This window comes from Gymnogyps californianus, chromosome 19 (assembly GCF_018139145.2).
Source record: "Gymnogyps californianus isolate 813 chromosome 19, ASM1813914v2, whole genome shotgun sequence".
Taxonomy (NCBI): domain Eukaryota; kingdom Metazoa; phylum Chordata; class Aves; order Accipitriformes; family Cathartidae; genus Gymnogyps; species Gymnogyps californianus.
In genome coordinates this window covers 853,219-876,790 of record NC_059489.1, presented here as the reverse complement: position 1 = coordinate 876,790, position 23,572 = coordinate 853,219, and the positions used below count along the sequence as shown (strand labels likewise).

The following is a 23,572-nucleotide window of genomic DNA, read 5'->3' as shown; positions in this document are numbered from 1 at the left end:
TCAGCTTGTAGTCTGTACTGTCTGTCCCCATCTCATTCCTTACCCAGCCACAGCAGCTACGGTTCCCAGCAGAGAGCCATTAGACTCAAGACTATATGGTTAGGCTACAGTAAAACACCTTTTTATTCATATTATTAGAAGATGACAAACCCAAAGTTCCCAACAAAAGGAGAATGTCACATGCTCCAGGTATTCTTTCAATAACTTCTGGTTTAAAGCATTTCTGAACCAGGTTCGAGTCTCTCTCAGAGCTTCAATGAATACTTCTACCACTGGAACTTCCTGCACAGCATCCCTTGGAACCTGCCGCACACACAGGAGAAGAAAAAAAAAAAAAAAGAACAGTTCAAGCAGGAGAGCAACGTACAACTGATTTAAATAAATATTTCTAAAAGAGAAGGCCTAAATGCATCCAAAGCACAAACATGCCTAGCAACAGAGACCCACCACTACTTGAATAAAGGATAGAGGGAGGCTGGGAGAATGCAATGTTTACAAATAGTTTGTGCTTAAGAACGCTTACTCCAGGAAGTAAAGACAACATATGTTTAAGGGAAGAAAAAAACAGACATAAAACAAAACCCAGGACAGCCAACCTAAGCATTTGACCTTATTTTCAATAAGGAGAATCAAAACCATCAAATGATTTCACAACTTTTTGAAAGTACCACAATCTTGGTTAAATTAGATTATTAAGTTTTCCAAATGGAGAACGGATATGATCTAAAAATCACTCTGTTGTACCATTTTAATACTTCTAGATATCTTGCTCATATCAACCCATGAATGGTTCCTTGGTACTCACTGCTGTGGGCTGAAGTTTGGCAATCTTTGAAATCATCATGGCAGAAGTGGCAGGAATCATGAACAACTTCCCCCACTTCACATACTTGCAGACCCTCTTGTGCAGCTTGAGGCAACAGGTCAAGCAGGACTGCCAAGAACGAGCTTCCAGAGCTCTGAAGGACAGGAATAAAGAGGAAGAATTTATTTTCTGCTCAAAGAAACAATAAACGAAAGATATTCAATATTCAATACAGTGTGGCAACTAACCATCCCTCCCTCAGATGGATTTTTAAAAATGTTGCTATCTGACAGAGAGAGAGAAATACAGGATTCTTTTATTCATATATATTTCAATGCACACATTCAAGCTACAAGCATAACCCCACCCCACAGGCATGGTGTAAATAAAAAGGACGATGCTCTCACAAAAGTGCACTTCAGTTACCTGGCCTGTTTCTCATCCAAGGTACACAGCAGTGTCTCTAGAAGACTCTCTACTACCTAAGAATGAGAAGATAGAAATATTAACCTGTGGAAGGAATTTTACAGACCGGTTTCTCATTAGTTAAGGGGATGCTGTGAAAGAGGGAATTCACTATTCTTCCATGCCTTCTCCAGCGCTTTTATAAATACGCTATAAAACGGCAAAAATTATTTACTAAATGTCAGAGTCAACATATAGGTGGCTACTATTTGTACAAACAAAACCTGAACTTCTTACAAGCTAGGGGTTCAAAATTTATTATTATTAGTTGCAATGTCCAGTTCCTGCTGCCCTCACACAAACACAAGCTTTTTCACAACAGGCAGGAAAATCTCTGAAACCAGCAGCACCTCGCCCAAACCCCCAAGAGCGGTGCAAAAAATAGCTTCAGACAGCCATCTGAGGATCTCAGGATTAAAATATTTGCCATCAGTGACTAAGAGCAAATCCAGATAAGCAGACCCTTCTCTCATCAATGCCAACAATGTTTTTTGCTACAGATACACCCTCTCATCTCCTCTTAGGAGTCTCCTACTTCAGAGCAACTATTTGTGCTTTTAGCTAAGTTTTAAGCTCTTTGTGCTCTGACCTGCTACCAACCACACTCCCTTCAGTGACAGTCAGTTCTGCTAAAATGCACACTACAGCCCAGTTTCAGCCTTTATCCCTTAGCTAGGTAAAGCTGCCAGAAGACAAACCTTAGAACTGTTCCATGAAAGGTCAATGTTCTCTAATCTGTAAGAAACACCTTGAAGAGTAACTAACAAATCACTGGAGAAGTCTTCTATAAATGCAGCCAGGCTCTCCAGGGGCAGCACACAGATCCAGGACTTGACCAGAGTCTTATCAAATTCCATCAAGTATTTCTTTTCTTTCATTAGTTGCAGTAGGGTCCCCCTGGAGGGCAGGCAAAACAAAACCTTCAAGTTTTCAAGGTACAAAAGGCTAAGAGCTTGTTCAGCCCACAGAGGACTCTTATTCTCACTCCCGTGCTTTTTTCATTTACAGCTGAAGATCAGTGGAAGACCTCAAGACCCAGCGATCACAGAAGCAGTGTCAAACTACTGAGCAGAAGCACTCAAGGAAAATAAACTCCAGGTCTTGCTCAGATTCTGCACAATGCATGTCATGAGCTGCTTTAACTCAGGCCAGGCATCACCAACCACGCAAGCTGCTCCACGGCTTGCAGAATTAAGGGTTTGTGTCTGAAAGGTAATATACTGCACAGCTTTGCTACACCATAATCAACCAATATGTCTGTGTTCATATACCGCAAATATCCACCATCAACATGCTACGTTTCTTATTTTTTAAAAACAAGGGAGCAAAAAAAGAAAAAAAGAGATAAAGTAAGGTGATCACCACCAACTACAGTGTCAAGGCACTGGATATAACTAGTAGTTCTGGAAAACTCACATATCTTGCTTCATCCTTGTTTCAGCAAATGGAAGCCCTTCCAGCCCTGCCCAGGTATCTTCTTCCATCGCCAAGTGGTCATGCTGCAGAGGAGCAGCAAAGAAATGCAGACAAGGAAGAATCCACACCCACTGGTCTACTTGCTCATCAATGCATCTCTGGCACAAGTTTGTCAGGGAAGCCTTCAAACTAAAAAAAAAAATACCAAAACACACACACAAAGTAAAAGAATAGCTTTTTACAGGACTCAAGAATGTCTGGGGGGAGGCAGGGAGGGGAGGCTACATCTCAATTTCACTATGTACCTTCAAATAACTTCTGGTAATTATTTTAGCTCAATCTTATCTTCATTGAAGAGTATATATGGTAGAAGTTTAAGACTTGAAGCTGTAATCTTACTTGAATCTCTGTGCACAAACCCTACAAATATAGCACTAAGAATAAGTGCCAATACTTTATCTACGGATTCCACGTGAGCCCCCCACAGCTCAGTGAGGGACTGGGCAACACAGATGCAGAGCCAAGCATTCTAGGGACAATTCTTGGCCTCCTTGGTTGGGCTGAAGTACTATAAAGGCCTCCAAAAGGAAATTTAACAGCTGCAGCTGAGCAAGTGAAGAACTAGAAATTCGAGTGCCAGATAAGCAGTTAGATAACAGTCTAATAAGCAGGCACTCTGAGGAAAAATCAACAGAAAACATGTGTAATGATGCATGTCAGAAGAGACAAGAAGAATCCAAATACGGCATTTAAATTTAAATGAGTAAACACATGATGATCCCGATCACTGGAGTTTGTAAGTATGAATAGCAAACAGGTAAGAAGCTAGAAACTGCTTGACAGAAAAGGATAACACATAAGATTTTTATATATAAAGAAAAAACAAGTTTTAACTCAATCTACTACTCTGGCAACAGTGACAATCTGCAATAAGGGAAATCCTGTTTGGACAAAAAGAAAATATTTTTCACATCAAGGTAAGTATGTGACTAAGAGGGCCCCAGAGAGGTCATGCAATCTTCATCCCTGGAGTTTTTCAGAACTTGACTGCGACCTTGCCTGGACGTTAGCCCTGCTTCAAGCAGGAGGTTGGAACAGAGAGCTCCAATGATCCCTTCAAATCTCATTTTTTTCCTGACTCTGACACTACAGAGCTGAATCCCTTACTGTTTTATCACAGGGTGCTACACTTGCAGCAAAACCAGCCCAGTTAGTTACCTTGTAAGTGCTCCAGTGACATACCTAGTAACAGTTGAAAAAGCCTTTGCGATATGATGCATCTCATCCAGTATGGTTTGTTGTGACACCTTATCCAAGCACAAGAGGCTACACAGGCCAGCCAGATCGCTTTGAAGTGCTGGAAGCGTGAGTTTTTCAACTACTGTAAGAATGGTGAGCCCCAGAGCTAGTTTACTTTTTATTACTATGTCCTCCTGCGATGCTTTTGCACCTTCTGCTGCAAGGAAAGGACAAGCTATTTTCCTCATATATTTTAGCAGCAAATCATTCACCTAGGATAAAGGGAAGAAAAACCAATGACAGTATTAGTTCCCCAGCAAGTCTTTTTCTTCTGAAGCCATTTTCTTCTGCCAGTTACAGCAAGGACACTTGATAGCCCTGTACACCCCACAGCACCATGGCAGTATCGGGATCTAAGCACACATGGTACTGACCACCACTAGAACATCAGGCGTGGTACCCCAGTACCTGTGACTGGTTTGGTGCCCCTTTCTGTGCTACCAGCTCCCACCACTCAGCTACTGCTGCATCTTCCCATGCCCAGCAGAGCTGGGGAGCATCAAGAGACCGGGGCAGATCTCAGGAAGGGAACCGGTGAGCTGAGCAGTTGTACACCCAACACTGCCTTACGTCACCATCGCACACCACAAGCAGACTCCAGCTTCCCAGTGGACTCAGGCTTGGTTGGGAGTCAGCGAAGGGAGAGAGATTTCTGTCCTTACCCAGAGCCCCCAAAAGGTACTCTGAGACCACGTCCAGGGGGTCCATAGTACTGTGGTGCTTGGTGATACCAAAATCACCCTTCTGAAAACCAGCAGTGACATGAAACACCAGTGGGCTCTGCTGAGCTGGGCAGGTATGCTATCTTGTGGCCTCTCCCGCATCACCAGGAGGAGGGAGGCTGTGGAGAGTTAGAAACGAGCAGCCCTGACATCAGTCCAAAGACCCAAAAAAGACAACATGATGTTTTTGCCATATTTCATAATTATGCCAGTTAAGAAATTTAGGACTCCAGAAGCCCTGTCTGCGTCACTGCTTAGAACTGGACCAGGAGGAGCTCGTCTCAAAAAGAAGGCAGGTTTGGAGTCAAAGATGAGGGCAGGTAAGTTGGTGACACTGACTGGCAGGAAAACTAAAAGGGCCAGGCTTAGGAAATAAATATCCAGACACAGAAGCCACTCAAGTAAGAAGTCACCACATCACAGCTCTGCTGCTGACCCGTAATGGGATATTCAGAACAGCACCTAATCACAGAGGTGTGACTGAAGTTCCCAAGGCAGATGGTGGCAGTCACCCCAAAGGGATCCACGCTGGTTCTGTCACACCTGAACTTTTTAACTAGAAAAGCAAAATTAATCCAACAAGGTCAACAGCAAAATTAAAGTTCTGCGTTTAGTAACTGAATGCCTGTTTTCTAGTATCTGTTAAAAGAAAACAGATTACCTGCTGTCTGCCAAAGTTCAACTCTGTCCATGGCATTCCCCTGCCATCATGTACCCGTGGGTCTGTTGTAACAGCATAAAACTGTCTCAGCTGGGAGAAGAAGTTTCTCAGGTTGTCAGGACTCAAGGTTTCAAGAATGCTGAAGATATTTTCTAACATAATATTTGCAGCTATTATCTTCCCTTCCACCACATCTTTGTTTTTATCGCGAGATAACATATTCCAAAAGTTCTTCATTACAGAAGGCTTTGCACACACAATATCATCATACTGATGCCATTCTAGAATAAGAAACACAGATGAGAACACAGGAAAACAATCATTTGAGAAACAAACACACATTTGCACATGCCTTCACTCTTTCAGCTGTCCACAGAAATATCCCCACTGAGCCATTAAGCTTCCAACTTCAGACAGTGCTGTCTAATAATAATGCTAGTCCATATGAAGTTAGAGATCATCCCAATATGCAGATCCAGTCAGAAAAGCTCACCTCCATTGTTGAGCAAGTAGCCTCTTATGAATAAGCAGCGATTCACATGACTTGATACTGAACGCTTGTAAATAAATTCATACTCCCCTTCACCACAGGTAACCCAATATTTGTAAGGAATGTCTTTATTAATATTTTCTTTTGCAAGAGTTACAGCGCCTTCAATGAGGTATCCATGTTCTCCTAGATGCCTAGGAAACACAAAACACAGCAAAGGAAGGCAAAGGACTTGTCAGCTGATCTATATACTTCCTTTTCCATGCTCCACTCCATTTTTAATAGGAACAGTGATTATTCTTTCATGATGGAAGTTTGAGAATAGTTATCACCACGACGAAAACCCTTTGTGGCAACACCCACCTACAGACATACAGCTAGTCTTACGTATTAAATGAAGTACCACATTGCATCCTATTCTCCAGAGCCAGAACACTCCTGTGCCTCTGTGTGACTCAAGAGGGTACTTACTTGGTGCAGTTCAGCTCACAAATGTTGTCCTTCCAGTTTGCATAGGGAGAAACACCTTCAGCCCTGATGAACACTTTATGGATCTCAGGGTTTAGTTTGAAGTCTTTGGATAATATTGCATGGAAATATACTGTAACACCATCATTTCGGCTCACAGAACTACAAGAAAGAATTAGAAGGAAAATAGAAAGAATGCTAATTTTTACTTTTTTTTTTTAAATTGAACAAGTCATTATAAAGAACAAATAAGATTTGAGCCACTAGCTTACTGCATGCAAGACCCATAAGCTCTGTCAGCAGTTCACTCAAACTGATGCTACATAGCAAGCCTAGTGTAAAGCCTAGTGTAAAAAGGAAAAATGGGTTCCTAAAGGCAGCATTAAATGCTCTGGCCACGTGTATCTGGGCCACTGCATTGGTAAGCCAACAGAAATACCTCACCCAGCAGAGTCACCTGAGATGGCCATGCTTTATCTCTCTTCCAGCTCATACACATTAAGCAAAACAAGTTACACTGATCAAAACAGATCTTCACACCATTAATCTAGAGAGTTACATGTGTGAAGCACATGTTGCTCATAAGAGTAAGAAATAAGAGGGCAATCTTTTTTTTTTAATTCATCAGATACTCAAAAAGGTTCAAGTACCAAGTGTACCACATAACCCAGTACATGACCTGTGCTGCAACTCCCAATTAAACATTGGCTCTCTTTTGCACGAGCAGTAGTTTACCTCAGTTTTAAGACAATTCTATTTCCACATATCTAAGATACACGCAGGCCTAATCTTAGTACTTCAATCCCCTGCCTCAGTCTGGAGTCCTCCACTCCTCCTCACACCAAATCCTGTAAGCAAAGAATGCTGGGGAGCAGCAGTGGTGTTCTCACCTTTCTTTAATCTTATCCACGGGTTTCTGCTTTCTTTGTTCCTTTTTGTCCTTGTGACTGACTGTTACAGCTGAAGCCTCATCCTTTCTAGCAACCTCAGGTCCTTTGGTCTGATTTGTCTTCTCATTTACTTTGTGCACTTTCTCACCTGGGGTCTTCTTTTTCTCCTTTGCGTCTTCATTCTGCAATAGGAAGGCAGACAATGCCCAATTAAACGGGAGACTCTGGAAGTACATCTGCAGAAATAGCCAACATCTCTTCAGACACCTGGGAAGATCCAGAAATCACAGCATACCAGCTAGCTTCATACTTCTGGAAATACTAATCCCTCACTGAGGGAAGCTACTGGTTAAGGGAAGGAATGCATAGATTGCAAGAGGAATCCAATCTACAAACATTGGCAAGAAGTCAGGTCAATAAGCCACAGGTCCCCAGAGGATGGAGTGTAAAGAAAATGAAAGATAACCAACAGCAACTTACAGCTTTACAGGCCTGTCCATGAGTGGAGCACAGACAGCTACAAAGCATGAAGATTCCTCCTTAGAGGAGACCTGACAGAGCTCACTGGAAGAGCTGGCTGGAGAACAGACAAGTTCACAGCTCCTGGGGGTAACTGAGCAACCACTCAGAGAGAGCACTGTGCTAGAACTAACACACAGGAGAGCAAAACTTGAAAGAAACTTCTTAGCATTCCTTGCTTTCACCCCGTATTCCCAGCCTTGTGGTCTTCAGCTTTACTGACACCACAAAAGAACCATAGTCATAAAGGGAAACTTTGCCCAACTCAACCAAATACTCACCAGTGTTCACTCACACACTTACCTTGGAAGTCGAACCACTCGCTGTCTGCCTGGTGTCTTGTTTATCCTTCCCAGCCTGCGAGCTTTTGACCACAGGTTGAGTCTTTGTGTCTTGACTTCGATGTTCAGCACAAGGAGCTGCAGGCTTACTTTTAGGCGCTCCCGTACCAGGAGACAACCCAGAGGAAATGCTTGCTGTCTCCCCTGTTGAGGCCAGTTTCTTACTGCTACCTGAGGACTGGGAATCTGGTCTGGTTTCTGGAAGCTGGCCAGCGTCAGGGGCACGACTGCCCCCTTCCACATTACTCCTGACCGTTTCTCCACACTCTGTGGTATTTCCACCTCCCACCTTCTCCTTTGGGGCTGCAGAGCTTGGAGATGGGGCAGCCACATTATCCGTGCTGCTCTCCTTCGCTGGGGTCATCACAGCTACACTGCTGTGACCGCCTTCTGCGACCGCTTCCACACTTCCAGCTTCCTTTCCCAAGTGACCCAACGTCCCGTCGCTTTCACGTGCGTCTCCACTGTCACCAGCAAGTACAACAGCACCCGGTTTGGATACTTCGCTGCCCAGGGTTTGGATTTCTTGTGGAATGACACATGTATCAGGCAATTCTGTCGTTTGAGCTGCTGCTGTGCTTAGAGGAGGCAGAGAGTCCTGCTCCCCGGAGCTGGAAGGACCCTTCTTTGCTTTATTCCTCCTCTTTCTCTATTAAAAAAAAAAAGAAGGAACAACACAACATCTGTTTATTCATTGTCAAAGAGAAATTCTTTGTCACCTCCTCCATTGCAGCTAGTACCAACACCTTCCTGCTACACTGCATAAATGGAGCACGATCAGGAAGAGAAGGGACAAGACCAGCTACCATCTTCTATGGCAGGTGAAATGCAAGTTAACTCTTGAGAATTCTGTAGTTTTAATATGCAAGACTTTCTCAGCAGGAACGCAGAGCAGCGCTGAGCATGATGCTCACTAACAAGATCAGACCAATGACTAAGCTGAATTCTGTACTGTTTCCCTCAAAGCAGCGAAGGTACTGTTAGGGGGAGCCATACCGCTCAGCACATCAGCCGTCTGCATACACAACACTTAACGTAAGCAAATACATCTACAGTTTGCCTAGGAACACAGGCAGCAGCATGCAGATGCAGGCCAAAGGGATTCGTGGTGATGCAGCCCAGCCTCATTGCTTTGTAAAAGAGAGCGCAACAAGTTACCAGCTATTGCTGCTCCTCAGCACTGACAAAGAGCCTTACCCTCTTCCATGACTTTGCAGAAGAATCACCGGCCATGCACTGAGGTGCGGTCTCCAAGCTATCACTTGGAGCTGTTACACCCTCCAGCAGCGATGCTCCCTCTTCCTCCTGTGCTTCAGTAGAGGAGGGAGGCCCACCTGCAGTGCATTCAGGTGTGGCCTCTGAGGTATTGATCAGAGATCCTGCGTTCTCCATCAGCGACCCTCCCTCCTCCTCCTCCTCCTTTGTTTCAGTGGTGGAAGAAGGCCCATCAGCACCTTCTCCCTTCACCTCTCCTCCAGGCTCTGCTCCTGTATCAGGGAGTGGAACGAGCTTCACCTCTCTTTCTGCAATGGAGGCAAGGCTCATTGTTAAACTAGAGAATCAGGAAAGAAAAGAGTTCTCAGCTGGTGGTGAGCAAGCAGGGTCTGCTGCTGAGTAAATGTATGAATTGAACACCCAAGAGCCACTTTGTTGTTCCCTGTTCAACAGCTACCACTAGCAATGACACCATCCTCCCTAGCACAGCCTCCTTCCCTCTCCAAGGCCCCTGCAGTCAGCAGCAGAATAATTAAGATAAACTACTGTATTGAGGTACTGATCTATCCCTTTCCTACCTCCAGCTAACATGCTACTGGCCAAAGCAGCAGGCACTGGGATCCACAACTGCCTGTCAAAATGCTCAAGGACCCTCAAGATGTGCGGTGACAGGACATTGGCACTTCTCTGCTTTCACAGCCTTCTGGACTGGCTGTGTGACCTCTACCACGCAGCCGAACGTTGTGTCCAGGAAGGCACGGGAAACTCCCTTTTTATCTTCAACAGTTTTATCTAGTCCTTAAAATCTGTGAAAAGGCAGCTCAGACCCGAGTCAGGCATCACAGTAGGTCTCTGCCTTCTGCAGACCTGTTTCACAGGCTCTTCAGCGCTGCCTCTACCCCAATTTTGAGAGCAAAAGCTTTTAACCTCTTTGAGTGGAGATGAACCAACACCAAGAGACACTGATTTCCTCTGGGTATTCTTGGGAGCAGGAGCACAAAAATCACAGTGAAGGCAGCTCACAGCCCCTTTGAGTATTACAGCCCAAAGGCTGCACCATGCTTAATGACAGTGAGTTGTTTTGTACCTGAAGCAGGCACCCTTTGCAATATTGTTTCACATCTAATTTACTATCATGCCATTATCTGAAGAGTTTAAGCTCCTCCCTGAGCTTCTCCTGCTCCTCAGTGACTCTGTTGACAAGGCTTGACCTGCACACATTTACTTGGTGGAACTCCCTGGTCCCCCAGACAGAGAGCATATTTACCTGGTAAAGCACTACAACACCTTCCGCTGCCTTTAATCGTTGCCAGAAGCAGGGACAAAGCTTTCTGACCACCAGAACAGATGCTTTGGATGTTTTTCCTACAGCATTTAACAGCTGGAGATCCTGGGTTTGTTACCTTGCCATTCTGTATTGCAGAGGGATTTGCTAAGAATTGATCTTGTCAGGACTACAGCAGGCTGATTCTGATTTAGTGTATTCTTTTAGGATCCTACTTCTTTATACCAACAAACCAAAACCAATTCTGGTGGCCCAGGTCATTCTCTCTAACAAAATAAAGGATTAGGAAATATTTCCCCCAGTGTAACTGCATTAGTTGTGTATTTGATTCTGTTACTGTTCATAGAGTCAGAATTAGCATGTTGTCAAACAGAAATTCAAGGAGTGAATTCTAAACCTAACAATAAGCTGAAGATAGGAAATTCTGGTTCAAGAGGGACTAGACCGGTCTTTGTAATACAGCATTCCATAAAAATGGCACCAGTTCATTGGCAAAACAGAAACTAGTTCAACACTGGAGATCTGAGTGTGGAGAATGTGTGCAGGAGGTGCCAGCGACTGACTCTCTTCTCTCTCCGTCCCCCACCAGTCACTGCAAAGCGAGAAAAACTCCGCCTCTGGCCAGTAACGCAAGGGAAGTTTGAGACAAGAGCAGCCCAGAGCTACAAAAGCACCAGGGCTAACACAAGAACCAGTGGACACCCGCAGCGTATGGTCACCGTACAGCCCCAGGACACGCCAGCACCGTGCTCCAGCCAGCCCCCCCACGTGGTGTCCCCCAGCTCACCCCGCATTGCATCCTCCTACCTGAATCCTCGTCCCCAGTGCCGGCGACGGGAGCCAGCTGGGCCCCGCACTTGCTGCAAGAACCGGGAGAATCATCCCCAGAAACAAACTGACACAGACGGCACTTCATGTTTCCCAGCCGCCAACTCTGCGATAAGCTTTTTGGAGCCACAGAGGGAGAGAAAAGGATGGGGCAGAAAGAGAAATACAGATATTAACGTGAAGTAATGAACCTTTGTCACATAACCTTCCTCCCAGCTCCGGTTTTATTTTCAGGAAACAAACTGTGGTAATTAAGAGCGATGCCCTCAGCCACAGGGCCTTTGCCAGCCGGCCACGCACAACCCGATGGCCGCCGTCCCTCAGCTGCGCCAGCTCACAAGCTGAGGGGGGGCGGGAGAACCACAAACAGCTTTAAAAAAATAAACAAATAAAAAATCGCTACTCCACTCTGCGCAGAGACCTTTTAAAATTAAACGCATTTGGGAACGCACCGGACCCGGCAGGGCACAGGGAGGGCAGCGCGGCCCAGCGGGCCCGGATGCGGGCCGAGCCATATTCTGCCACCAGAGCGGGCTCGGGCGGCCTCCTTGGCAGGCCCCGCTCCCTGCCCCCGGTAGCCCGGAGGTCTGCAGGGTGCTGCTCCCGCCAGGCAGGCCGGCGGCCCCGTCCCCCCGGGCCGCGCCGAGGGAAGGCTGGGGCCGGGCCGGGCCGAGCGGGACCGGGCGGAGGCCGCAGCCCCGGCCCTCACCTGCACCGCCCGGGGCGAAGGCGTGGCTGACCCTTGGGCGGAGCCTATATGCAAATGAAGTGCCACTCATTCCCCGCGGATAGGCGCCAACTCCCGCCTCTCCCGGGTAGATATGCAAACGAGCCGGCGTGGATGGGCCAATGGCGTGGCGAAGGGCAGAAGGAATGCAAATGAGGCCCGTTAGGTGAGGGCCGGCGGGCAAGGGGCGGGGCTGCCTGCACCGCCCAGCCTGCGCGGGGGGGGCCGGGGGCACCGGGGGTTGGGGGCCAGGATGGCCGGGGCACTGGGAGGCACCGGGGGGGCACCGGTATGGCGGGGGTGCACCGCGGGGAGGACCGGGATCACCAAAGGGTAGGGGTGTCCCGGGTGCACAGGGAGGAGAGAGGAGGGGAGTGCCCAGGGGACGGCCGGACGCACCGGAGGGTCGGGACGCACCGGGGGACCGGGGCGCATTGGGGGTTCAGGGCACACCGCGAGGTTGCAGCGGGGCCCGGAGCCCGCAGCGCGCCGCCCCCCCCCCCCCCCCCCCGGGCCCGGTAGGGAAGCCCCCGCACCGCGGCACCCGCACCGAAGCCCCCCGCTAAGCCCAGACCCGGTGCCCCGGCCCAGCCCGCAGCGCTGCCTCGCCGCCCGCCCCGCCTCGCCCCGCCACCCGCCGGTCCCGGCAACGCAACTCACCACCGGGCCTGGGACCGGCACCTGCAGCGCCCGCTCCGCCGAGCCGAGCCGCCGCCTCCCGCCCGCCAAAGTTTCGCTTTTCCGCCGAGCCGCTAACTTTCGTTTCTGGGACGTCACCACCGCCGCCGCCCGGCCCCGGTCCGGCCCCGCCAATCCCGCCGCGGCGGGGCCGGTAGCGGCTCTGGCCGCCTTCCACCGGGAGGCTCCCGCCGGGGTCCCGCCCTACCGCGGCTACCGGAGCCGGGCGGGGGTGTCCCGTCCCGCCGTCCCGTGTCCCGTCCCCCCCCGGGGGCCCTGGCGTCTACGGGCGGCAGCGGTGCTGGAGAGCGGGCCGGGCCGCCGGGCATCCTCCCGGGCACCGGAGAAGCGCAGCCAAGGGCCGCTGCCGGCGGGAGTGAGCGGGTGCTCTGCTCTCCCCGGGATGCCCAAACCTCGCCTGGTACCTCTGCACCGAGAGCTTCCCAACAGCCCAGCCCGTTGCGGAGGGCTTGGGAGAGGCTTTTCATCGATCCGGCGGCCAGTTCCAGCCCAGAGCTGGATGCCCGCTGCCCGCTCCAGCCGCCCCGGGGCCGGCGGGGCAGCCCCGGTGGGCGCAGGCCTGGAGCTCAGCCCCCTTCTCTTCCTTCTGAGCCCAGGTTCAGCAGCTCCCAGACCTCCAGCAAAGCCCCTCTTTTTTCTACTTCGGGCTGGTGGGATGGAGACATTCCAACCTCCCACCACTGCCTGGAGTGAAACATCCCTCAGGCCACCATCCATCGATCGCTTCTCCTTCCCGTCTGGTCTCTGAGCTGCTGCAGTAACACAGGCAGCAAATGGTTGTTAACAGCCTCCTCAGACCGCTGGAGCGGGGCTGTGTCAGCGCTGGGGGCAGCCGTGGGGTGTTTCACCCTTCTGTTAAGTGCACGTGCCCCCCGGACAGCGCAGGGATGCAGGACGGGGCCTGCCAGCGGCGGTGGGGAGGGCAAGTGTGTTGGAGGAAAATATATCGTGCTGGATCCAACAGTCAACAGTGGGGACGCGGCTGTCACCCCGTCCCAGAGCTGAAGACGGGCCCCCAGCAGACCTCATCTTCACTAGCGCTCACACACGAGTTCGAGTACACACGCTATTTACACACAACCGGCCCTTTTTACCCCCTTACCCCTCTCTTTTCCCACTCTTGCTCCTCCCCGCGTCCCCGGGCAGGGGGTTACCTGAGCCCCCTCCTGCTGCTGTCTCGCTGAGCTCCTCTCCAGGCGTGCGGAGCCGCCTTCACAGCACAACCTCACATAGCGCAGGGCTGCAGCCAGCTCCCACACGACGTGAAGAGAAACGGGTCCAATCTGCTCCGTCTCTGCGCTGGTCTGTGGAGACAGATGGACGGATGGACGGGAAGAGAGGGCACACGTGCCCTTCCAGTTCTGCAAATGCTTATCTGCTGCCGGTGCAGCAAGGAACTCGCCGCCCAGCGCTGCTCCGCTGCAGAAACAAACACTCCTCCAGCCTCCAGCGGCAGGACCTGTCGGCCCCGGCTGTTTTGTGGCTCCCGGGCACCTCTGCTGCCCCTGCAAAACCTGCGAAACCTTTGGCAGGAGGAGCTGTGCCGGAGCGTGCCTTCAGGCAGAGCAACTGGGCAGCCTGAGCTTGGTTTCAGTTTCTTTTCCTTGGTTTGCTCAGCAGCGCCCAGAAATTAGAGTTTAATTTGTCCTTCCCACACAAAAGGAAAAAGCTTTCTCCAAAGGAAGGCAGAGATCATGCTGACTCATTTGCAATTACTGCTTTATTATACCCTCCTTACGGGGCTGTCAGCCAAGGGCAGTTTAGGAAAACTGCTTTCTCCTGAACCCTGCCCTCCCCAGCCCCGCTACCTGACAGCACTATTGCTTTTTGCACCCATTTCACAGCAAGGCAAGCACAAGCTGGTGTCACAGTGCCTGTCCCCTCCGGTGCCTGGCAGGAGTCAGGCGAGGGGCTGCACCCACGGGGGGACAGCCCAGCCCTGCCCGATGGCAGCATTTGGCAGAACACCCCACAAACCAAGAGGGATCAGTAAGGAGCAAAATCACTGATGTTTGTCATCTCCTAGCAGCCTGAGGTTGAGAGCTGCAGCGTGCCCTTAGGCTTGGAGGGCAGCGCCAACATCCTTGAAACTCGCTTTGACAAGAGTACACTCTGTGTCACAGTTCAGTATGTCCCAGAATAAGAAAAGTCTCCAGAATTAAAACAGCTGATTTAAAAAAGGCAGCAGCTTCGAGGATGGGGAAGGCCTGGAGGCGGGATGGCTTTTTCCCAATGACTGTGATAGGGAACCATTTCGCCCCACTAACCCCTTCCACGGACCGCCTGTCCTTGGCCTGCAGAGGCGGCGAGGTGCCAGAGCTCCGGCGGGGCTGGGGAACCAGTGTGGGACCAGCCGGACCCCTGGTCCCAGTGTCTCCACCAGCACTCCCTCCCCTCGTGCCGCCTGCGCAGCCGGCGTGGGGTTGGGCTGGTGCTGCTCAGCGCTCCCCTGCGTGGGACATGGGCACGGTCCCCCGACAGGCATCCCACCCAGCGGCCCAGGAGGCAGGGCAGGGGCAGGCGGCTCCCGTGGAGGCTGTTGGTCGGATGTCACCGGGGTGTCACGGCCACTGCTCTGCGCGGCACAGGACGTACAGCCCCGGCGCAATCGGAGGCAAGGAGACGGCAAGGTGACGCTGCCCCTGGGGAGGTCCCAGGCAGCTCCTGGACTCACTGGATGAGCCCCGCGGGCAGCAGCGAGCTCTGGCTGGTGCTGGCGAAGGGGGCTGCCCCACCGCCCCCCGGCTCCGCTCCTCCGCACCGCTCTGAGCCAGGAAGGGGAAGAAGCAGGACAGAGAGTTAAGCCAAGGCTCATGTCCCGGTTTCGGCTGGGATAGAGTTAATTTTCTTCCTAGTAGCTGGTGTAGTGCTGTGTTTTGGATTTCGGATGAGAATCGTGTTGATAACACACCGATGTCTTAGTTGTTGCTGAGCAGTGCTTACACTAAGCCAAGGACTTTTCAGGTTCTCATACTGCCCGGCCAGCGAGGAGGCTGGGGCTGCACAAGAAGCTGGGAGGGGACACAGCCGGGATGGCTGACCCAAACTGGCCAAAGGGATATTCCAGACCATAGGACGTTGTGCTGAACAATAAAACTGGGGGGAGTTGGCCGGGGGGTGGTGGCCCGCTGCTGGGGGACTGGCTGGGCATCGGTCAGCGGGTGGGAAGCAATTGCCTTGTGCATCACTTGTTTTGTGTATTCTTTTATCATTATTATAATTTTCCCTTCCTTTTCTGTCCTATTAAACTGTCTTTATCTCAACCCACGAGTTTTCCCTTTTTTCTGATTCTCTCCCCCATCCCACGGGGGGGGAGTGAGCGATCGGCTGTGTGGCGTTTAGCTGCCTGCCGGGTTAAACCACAACAGCTCGCCATGAATCCCCAAGGCCAGGGTGACCCTGCTCTCCGGAGGGGCTCCTCCTTGCCTTCCCACGAGCCAGGCCCCTGCAGCCCCCCGCACTGCAGCTTTGGGGCTTGACAAAGGTCAGATTCCCAGGTTCGTCTTCCAAAGCCCTGCTCAGCAGCAGCCTGGGGGACCCCAGCCCCGGGAGAGCACCCTGGGCAGCCCAGAGCCTCACCTGCCTCCTCCCGGCTGGGGAAATGCTGGAATCCTTCTAAGTCTGCAGATAGCAGGACTTGGAGAACGGGGTCCTGAGGGCAGAGAAACCTGGGCTGGGAGAGCCTGCTGCTGGCCGCTTCCCATCTCTCCGGGGCTATGAGCCCCCCAGCCAGCCCAGGGCGGAGGATGCAGCCCTTCCCTGCCGCCCCGCATCCCGCAGCTGGGCTCAGAGATGCTGCAGCCTCCACCTCTTTGAGATGAAGGCGCTTGAGATGATGAAGGTGCTACCAAAAGAGAGGCAGCAGCATCCTCATGGCAGGTGCCAGCGGCCAGCGCAGACCGCGCGGGGAAGGCGGCTGGGCTGAGCCCGTCAGCACAGACCCTGCCCTGGGGAGCAGAGCTGATGCCTGGCCTGGGCAGAGGCAGCAGGACCCGGCGCAGGGCCAGCCGAGGCTGCGTCCCACGTACCTGCAGGCTGCAGAAGGCCAGCGAGAGGCCGTGCTTGCGCAGCTCCTGCAGCAGCTCTGCCAGCCCCACCACCACCGTGTAATCGATGCTGCTGATGTGGCAACAGTCCAGGATGACGGAGCGTGGTGGAGATGCTCCTGGAAGAAGAGCATACGGTCATGTCCCTGACGAGTCCAGAAATGACCAGCCCAGGGAACACAGCCCTTAGAGCCAGAGCCGTGGCTGGAAGGGGTGAGACAGCCTCGGGGAGAGCGGCAGCGGCCAGGGGCTGGTCCCCGTCGCAGGGAAGCTGTGTTGTCGCTCCTTGCACCCGCAGCCTGCAGGTCTGGGCACCACTTGCCACCCCCACCAGAAGTGATTCAGTTGGGCACTGGGTTACAGCCGGGTCCCCAGGACAAGCCGGCGGGCCGGGGAGCACCGTACCTGCCAGAGCGCGGCTGCACACGGCATCCTGGAGGCATTCGATGGCTGGGAAGTGCAGGCTGCTCCCCGGCTGCACGAGGAGCACGTCCCCCTCCGACACCTGTGCAAGACCCCAGTGGAGGGGGCCGAGTCGCGGGGAGCTCGGGGCTGTGACCTTCCCCAGGCGGGGACCACTGCCAGTGCGACAAAGCAAAGCCCCGTCCTCCCGGCTGGAGGGGGACACACGGGAGCCCCCATCCCTCAGGGAAACCCCCCTCCTGCACACACCCCAGCATCAGCAGGAACAGGGACAGCAATGCCTCCCTCTCCTGCTCTCAGCTCCTGGGATACTCCTTTCCCTGCGCTCTTTGAAAGGGGTCCCTGTGCTGCGTTGACGGCATGGGAGAGGGCGGGAGCAGGACAGAAGCATCCTGCATCCCAACACCCCGCTGCCCTCAGGGAGGCCTCTCCCAGCTCCCCGCTCCCTGGCGAGCCCAGCTGGCCCCGTCGCATCCAAGGGGAGGTGTGAAGCCCACCTTTATTGGGGGCCTGGCAATGGAGTAGAGCAGGAGAATCCCCGAGACCAGCACCCCAGCCACGATGCCATACTGGACCTCCCAGAAGCAGAGCAGGAACGTCACACAGAGGGGTACAAGGTCCAGCCCTGCAAGAGAGACAACCCAGGCTCGGCTGCGCCTCGTCCTCGTGCCACAGGGCCCTCCGGGACAGTGCCTGCTCTGCAGGCAGAGCCGGGTTGCACTGGGGGATCGACTGCCCCCAGCTCGTGCCCTCACTCTTAACCCGCCAGAGCGTCCTGAAGATCCCAGCATCAAACATGGGGACCACAGCCGAGATGATGACGGCAGCCAGCGCCGCTTTGGGGATGTAGTAGAAGAGCGAGGTGAGGTACGCCAGCGAGAGCAGGACCAGGGCGCCTGCGGGAGATGGGGAGCACCTGAGCCATGGGGCCCCCGACGCCCAGGGTGCCCGGGGGAGCGGGTGCCGGGCATGGGGGCCTGCAGAGCAGCCCACGGCAGGGTTGGGGCTCTACCTGTGACGAGCCCTCCCGCGGGGGTGCAGACCCCCGACTGCGCGTTCACCGCTGTCCTGAAATGCAAAGCAACACGCTGTCCCAGGCTGCGCTGGGGCTGGCCGGGGCCGGCAGCTGCCCCCACCCACTGCACCGAGACCCCACCCAGGAAAACCACCCACCCCATCAGACCCCACCACGGAGAAACACGAGCAAGCCCGCAGCTCCCAGCCTGCAGCAGGACCGCAGAGCACGCGAGATGGGAGGGAAGGTGGCCGTGGGACCCATGCAGAACCCAGCAGCCAAGGTGCTGGGGACCAGGACACGAGCTCAGTGACCCACCGGGCTCCGCACAACCTTCTGCCCAAGATCTTGCAGAGCCCCCTCACCCCACAGCCCCAGCGAGCATGCTGTGGGCTGGGGCTCCGCTCCCCCTCCTGCTACCCACCGGCCAAAGCTGCCCGTGATGGGATACGATGAGACGAAGGAGCCCAAGACGTTGGCAAAGCCTGCAGTGGGGAAGGAGAGAGGCTGGGGATGCAGCAGCTACGGGAGGCACCGCCCGGGGCCGCAAGATGGGTCTGTGCCCCTGTCATCACCTCCTCCATCCCTGGGCTGGTACCCGGGGCCAGATCGGAGCCCGTCCAGCCGTGTGAGCTGGGCTCAGGCTGCTCTGGAAATTGCTAAGCTGTGAGAAAGGCTTGGGGTGGGGGCAGCATGCAAGATAAGAAAGGTAAAACTTCACAGAGAGGTAGGACTGCTGAGATGGGGATCTCTGGTAGCTCAGGGGCTGTGGGACACACGGCAGCACTTGGGCCGGATCCCTACCCCCTGCCCTCCTGCTCTGAGCGGCCTCTTACCCATAGCCAGCAGCTCCTGGTTGGGGTCAATCCTGTAATCGTTCTGCGAGGCTGAAAGGAGATAAGCGGCATCGCCCTGAGCTTCCCGCAGGCACAACCCACCACGCGCACGGAGCAGGGCCAGCAGCGCTTGGCACAGCCATGGGTCCTGTCCCGGCACCCCCCGGGCACAGGAGCACCCCGAGACAACACGCAGCTCCTGTGCAAACTTCGGCTGTGCACAACGCAGGGAACCCCCAGCCTGCTCCCCCATCAGGCATGGGGGAGCTGCCTGGCCAGGGGAGGGGGTCGGCAGCACCGCGCAGGACCCCTCCTGCCAGCCCACGCTATGAACCGGGCTTGGCACGGGCAGCCCAGTCCCTCCCGCTGCCCCCGTGGGAACAGCACCCTCCCCAGCACCCCAAGCCCCCTGCAGAGACCCCTCCTGCGAGCGCAGGCAAGGGAGTTTGGCGCAGCCGTACCAAAAGCCTTGGCAATCGCAATGGTCTCCAGCAGACCCATGAGCGGGACCACGGCCAGCCCGACCCCCATGTCCTGGGAGGGAAGGATGCAGAGAATGTTGCCACTGAGGGACGAGGGTCGCCCCGCAGCAGAGCCTCCTCCCACTGCGCGGGGAGCCAGCAAACGCAGGAGTAAGGAGACAACAGCCCATGGGGAGCCCAGCCTCCGCTGGCCAGCCTGGCACCCACCTCCACCATGCTCTGGAAAGTGACGGTGCCGTTGGGTGCAGCCATGGAGAAGCGTGGCAGCCGGAAGGCAGGGAGGCCCCGGGGGATGCTGCCGGTGAGCATGAACGGCTGGGAGCCCATCACTTGGAAGGAGTAAGCAACCAGACCAGCAAACAGGACTACAAGGGCGTTGCGTGCTGCAGTGGAGAGAGCAACCATGAAAACCTGCCCAGAGCCCAGGGCGGTGGGAGGGACGGCAGGAGGTGGGTACCCGGGCTGCCGAGGTCTTCCAAGCCTTAGGAAGGGGCATGCACAGCAGCAGGACCGTCCTTGGGACTTTGTCCTCCCCGACCCACCTCCAGGTCTCAGCTCCCACCGACCTGGGCTTTACCAGTTTCGGGCTGTCTCCTCCCTGCCCTGAAGAGACGAGACCCCAGGAGGGATGGCCACAGGAGGGGAGAGGGCAGCGGATGGCCAACGCACCCGTGGCGGAGGTCCAGACGATCAGGTAGCTGACCCTGGCAGCCAGCGGCTCCGCACGGGCAGCTCGGGGCAGGCGGCTCTTCATCGCCCGGAGCCCTGCCAGCGCGGCCAGGCAGGCCAGCCCCAGGACGGCGTCCCCAGCCCTGCAACAGGCACATCGGTGCCAGCCCAAACACGCTGCGGGGCACAGGGAGAGCCACCCCAAAGCCCCGTGGGAGGAAGAGTGTGTGTCCGGGCACGTGCCGTGGCTCTGCAGGGAGGTGCACAGCTCGCAGGGATGCTGCCGGCACCTCCGCACCACCGGCAAAACTCATCGCCTCCCTGGGGGGCAGCAGGAGAGGGAGGAGGGGGTGTCCCCCAGTCAGCGGTGTGATGCTAATGGGTTTGTGGGCTCTTCATAAACAGGGAAGAAGGTCCCCTGCGACAGGCAGGATCTGTGCGGCAGGATCTGCCTCCTCCTCCTCCCGCTGCTGCCCCTCACAGCTAGGCAGGGAGGTGTTCTGCCAGCCGTGATGAAGCTGACCCTGCGTGTCACTGTGCTGTCTGTGAAACCCAGGCTGCGGCACAGACCCCAAGCCACGGGTGCAGCTAACGGGAGAGGGCGGGGGGCACGGGGATGCCTGAGCTCCCTCTTGGACTGTCAAAAACTGGAGGAGGACTTACGACACAGACAGTCCCAAGGATGTGCCTTTGGGCTGGCAACATCCTCGTGTACCTAACTGGGAGCAGAAAATAGAACAAGCGTGCCCCATCCCTCCCCTTTAGCAGCTTGGGAGCCCGCATGCTCCCCCATCTTCAAACGTCCAGCTCAAATGGAAATGGCTGAGAACAAGCACTTGTGTCACAGCGCTGGGCAGGGACCGAGAAATCGGTCCAAGGTGTGACCAAAGAGACGGGGAGCGAAGCAGCAGAGCCCGAGACCCCGCAGCTGCAGGGGGACGGAGCAGGGCAGGCACAGGGACAGTGCTGACCTGGTCTCCCCGATCCTCCGCAGCGTCTCATACACCTGCAGGAAAAACTGCCGAGGGATCCCCTGCAGCCCCAGGATGTTCTGTGCAAGAAGACAAAGCCTGGTGAAAGCCCGGCACGAGCCAAGCTGCCGGGTGCCATGGAAGGACTGCCAGGAGCACCGGGGCTCAGCCCTGCCCGGGGCCCTGGCACATGCACAGTGTTGATGCTGCTGGTAGGAGAGCTCCTCAGCAGCCACTCCGTGCTCCCGCACACGCTTCAGGACGACCCTTTCCCTGCACAGCTCGGTGCTGGCAGGGCTCAGAGATGCTCTGATTTTTTCCCCGTTCCCAGGCCCTGAGATGCCTCCACCCCGTCCTGCACACACAACTGCGCAGCTCCCGGGAGGGGGTTCAGTTTGGGGCCCCAGCCCAGCCTGCGCAGCCCTGCCGTCCCCCTGCACCGCGCCGGCAGCAGCAGCAAGGGCCCAGCGCCTTCGCAGCAGCCCCCCGCTGTGACCGCAGCCATTAGCCAACACTGCCCCGCTGGTTCCTCGCACAGCCTGACACCATCTCCCGGAGTCTCTGATTTTGGTTAACCACAAAGGAAGCATTGCAGTCCCAGAAGAGCCGGAGGGCTCTCAGGTCCCTGAGAGGCCAGCGAGGGACTGGCAGAGCTGCAAACCCACCACGCCTCCCATCACCGCAAACCCACCCTGCCGAGAGAATCACCCAGCACCTCCTGCAAGCGACCAAATCAAATGTCCTGGTTTTACTGGTGTCCTGAATGCCATCAGCTGGTCACAGGCAGAGGGTGCGTTCAGCTTGGTCTGCTCAGAGCAGAGCACTCAGGGACCCGCCAGAACCACTGGCAGGGGGGACCCGTGCCCACTTTGGGGCTCCTTCCTCTCACACCGAGAACATCGCCCAGCCCGGTACTAAATATCCCAGCTCCGCAGCACAGCCGGCTCCAGGAGAGAGCAGGCAAGGCATCCAGAGCAGACCAGCAGGCCCTACCTTGACCTGGTTGAAGCTAATGGTGATGGAAGCAGCTGATGTAAACCCTTTAATGACTGGGGAGGAAATGAAGTCCAGAAGGAAACCTGCACGGAACAGGCGGCAGTAAGCACGCTGCTGGCCCCGATGGGGAGCACAGGGTGTTTGCATGCACACAGAGCTGTCACAAGCGTTAGCAGGACAACCCCAGTGTCTCGGAGAGCAAAGGAGACGGGGGGAACAACTACAGGATGTACAGCAATATCCTAAAAACACAACCATGCACGGCAAGAGCATCTCACCGAGGTGCAGGAGCCCCATGGCCAGCTGGATGCAGCCAGAGAGGAAGGCGAGCAGGATGGCATAGACAGGCTCATGGAATGCGTACGAAGAGACAAGCAGCGACATGATGGCTGTGGGACCCAGCGTCACGTCCTTGGCGGTGCCCAGGATGCAGTAGACAAAGCAGCCCATGAAGGAAGAATAGAGGCCGTACTGCACGGGGACAAAAGGAGCACTGGCACAACGCTCGGAGCCGGGAAAAGCCAGACGCCTCTGGGACGAGGACAGCTGGGCTGCCCTCGGGTCCCTCCAGCGCCCGCAGCCAGCCCTGAGCAAAGACATGGCGTTGGCGGCTTCTTGCCCCGGAAAACGGGCGACTGCACAGGACCAGCCCTCGGCCGCCGGCCGTCCAGCCCTGCCCGCCCTGCCCGCCGTACCGCCAGGCCGCAAGCAGCGGTCAGGGAGCGGGTGTCCCCGGGCACCCAGGGCCGCAGGGCACCGCCACCCACCTGGAGAGGCAACCCGGCTACCTCGGCGTACGCCAGCGCCTGCGGCACGACGGTGAGCCCCACGGTCAGGCCGGCGATCAGGTCGAGCTGCAGCCAGGCCAGAGAATAGCGCGGGAGCCAGCGCAGGACCGGCAGCCTCGTCCGCACCCCCGGGCACGGGCAGCTCTGCCCGCGCTGCCGGGGTCCCGGCGCCGGCATGGCCGGGGCAGCGTCCCCCAGCCCGGCCGCCTCCATCCAGCCCCCTCCGCCCCCGGCCCGGCCGCGCCGGGCTCCCCGCCACAGCCGCGGGGTCCGGGGCAGGCAAGAGGGACCGGGGGGCTGGCAGCCGCCCCGGGAGGCGGCAGGAGTCCCCGCGGAGCGGAGCGGAGCGGAGCGGGCGCTCCCGCGGGGCCGGGGCGGCCCCGTTCCCAGCCGCGGGGCCGGTGGCTCCGCCCGGGCCGGATCTGAGCCATCGGGGCCGCCTCATGTGACCGGGGCAGAGGAGGAGCCGGGGCGGCCGGAGGAGCCGCCGAGCCCCGCCGCCGCCGCCGCCGCCGG

The 23,572-nt window shown here is 55.3% G+C and overlaps 2 protein-coding genes across 2 annotated transcripts in view; both read right to left on the bottom strand.

Annotated features, from left to right (window-relative positions):
- RNF213 (ring finger protein 213) overlaps positions 1-9,468 on the bottom strand; it is a 50,633-nt gene extending 41,165 nt beyond the window's left edge. The window contains exons 1-12 of the mRNA XM_050908684.1: positions 9,274-9,468; positions 8,039-8,725; positions 7,217-7,398; positions 6,330-6,488; positions 5,862-6,052; positions 5,369-5,649; positions 3,929-4,197; positions 2,687-2,875; positions 1,969-2,167; positions 1,232-1,287; positions 806-959; positions 151-303 (exon numbers count right to left, since the gene is read on the bottom strand). Of these exons, the coding sequence (XP_050764641.1) occupies positions 151-303; positions 806-959; positions 1,232-1,287; positions 1,969-2,167; positions 2,687-2,875; positions 3,929-4,197; positions 5,369-5,649; positions 5,862-6,052; positions 6,330-6,488; positions 7,217-7,398; positions 8,039-8,725; positions 9,274-9,468 (2,715 nt within the window). The remainder of the gene's footprint in view (positions 1-150; positions 304-805; positions 960-1,231; positions 1,288-1,968; positions 2,168-2,686; positions 2,876-3,928; positions 4,198-5,368; positions 5,650-5,861; positions 6,053-6,329; positions 6,489-7,216; positions 7,399-8,038; positions 8,726-9,273) is intronic.
- A 5,084-nt stretch (positions 9,469-14,552) lies between these two features.
- Positions 14,553-23,233, bottom strand: SLC26A11 (solute carrier family 26 member 11). The gene is made up of 16 exons (XM_050908644.1): positions 23,036-23,233; positions 22,547-22,739; positions 22,266-22,351; positions 21,273-21,352; positions 20,302-20,444; positions 19,840-20,015; positions 19,612-19,684; positions 19,151-19,201; positions 18,739-18,799; positions 18,312-18,367; positions 18,055-18,195; positions 17,797-17,924; positions 17,282-17,381; positions 16,859-16,995; positions 16,410-16,482; positions 14,553-15,595 (listed from the first exon to the last, which is right to left on the bottom strand). The coding sequence occupies exons 1-16, from the start codon at positions 23,231-23,233 to the stop codon at positions 15,501-15,503; spliced, it is 1,791 nt and encodes a 596-aa protein (XP_050764601.1). The 3' UTR covers positions 14,553-15,500.
- Between the last annotated feature and the right edge of the window lie 339 nt (positions 23,234-23,572).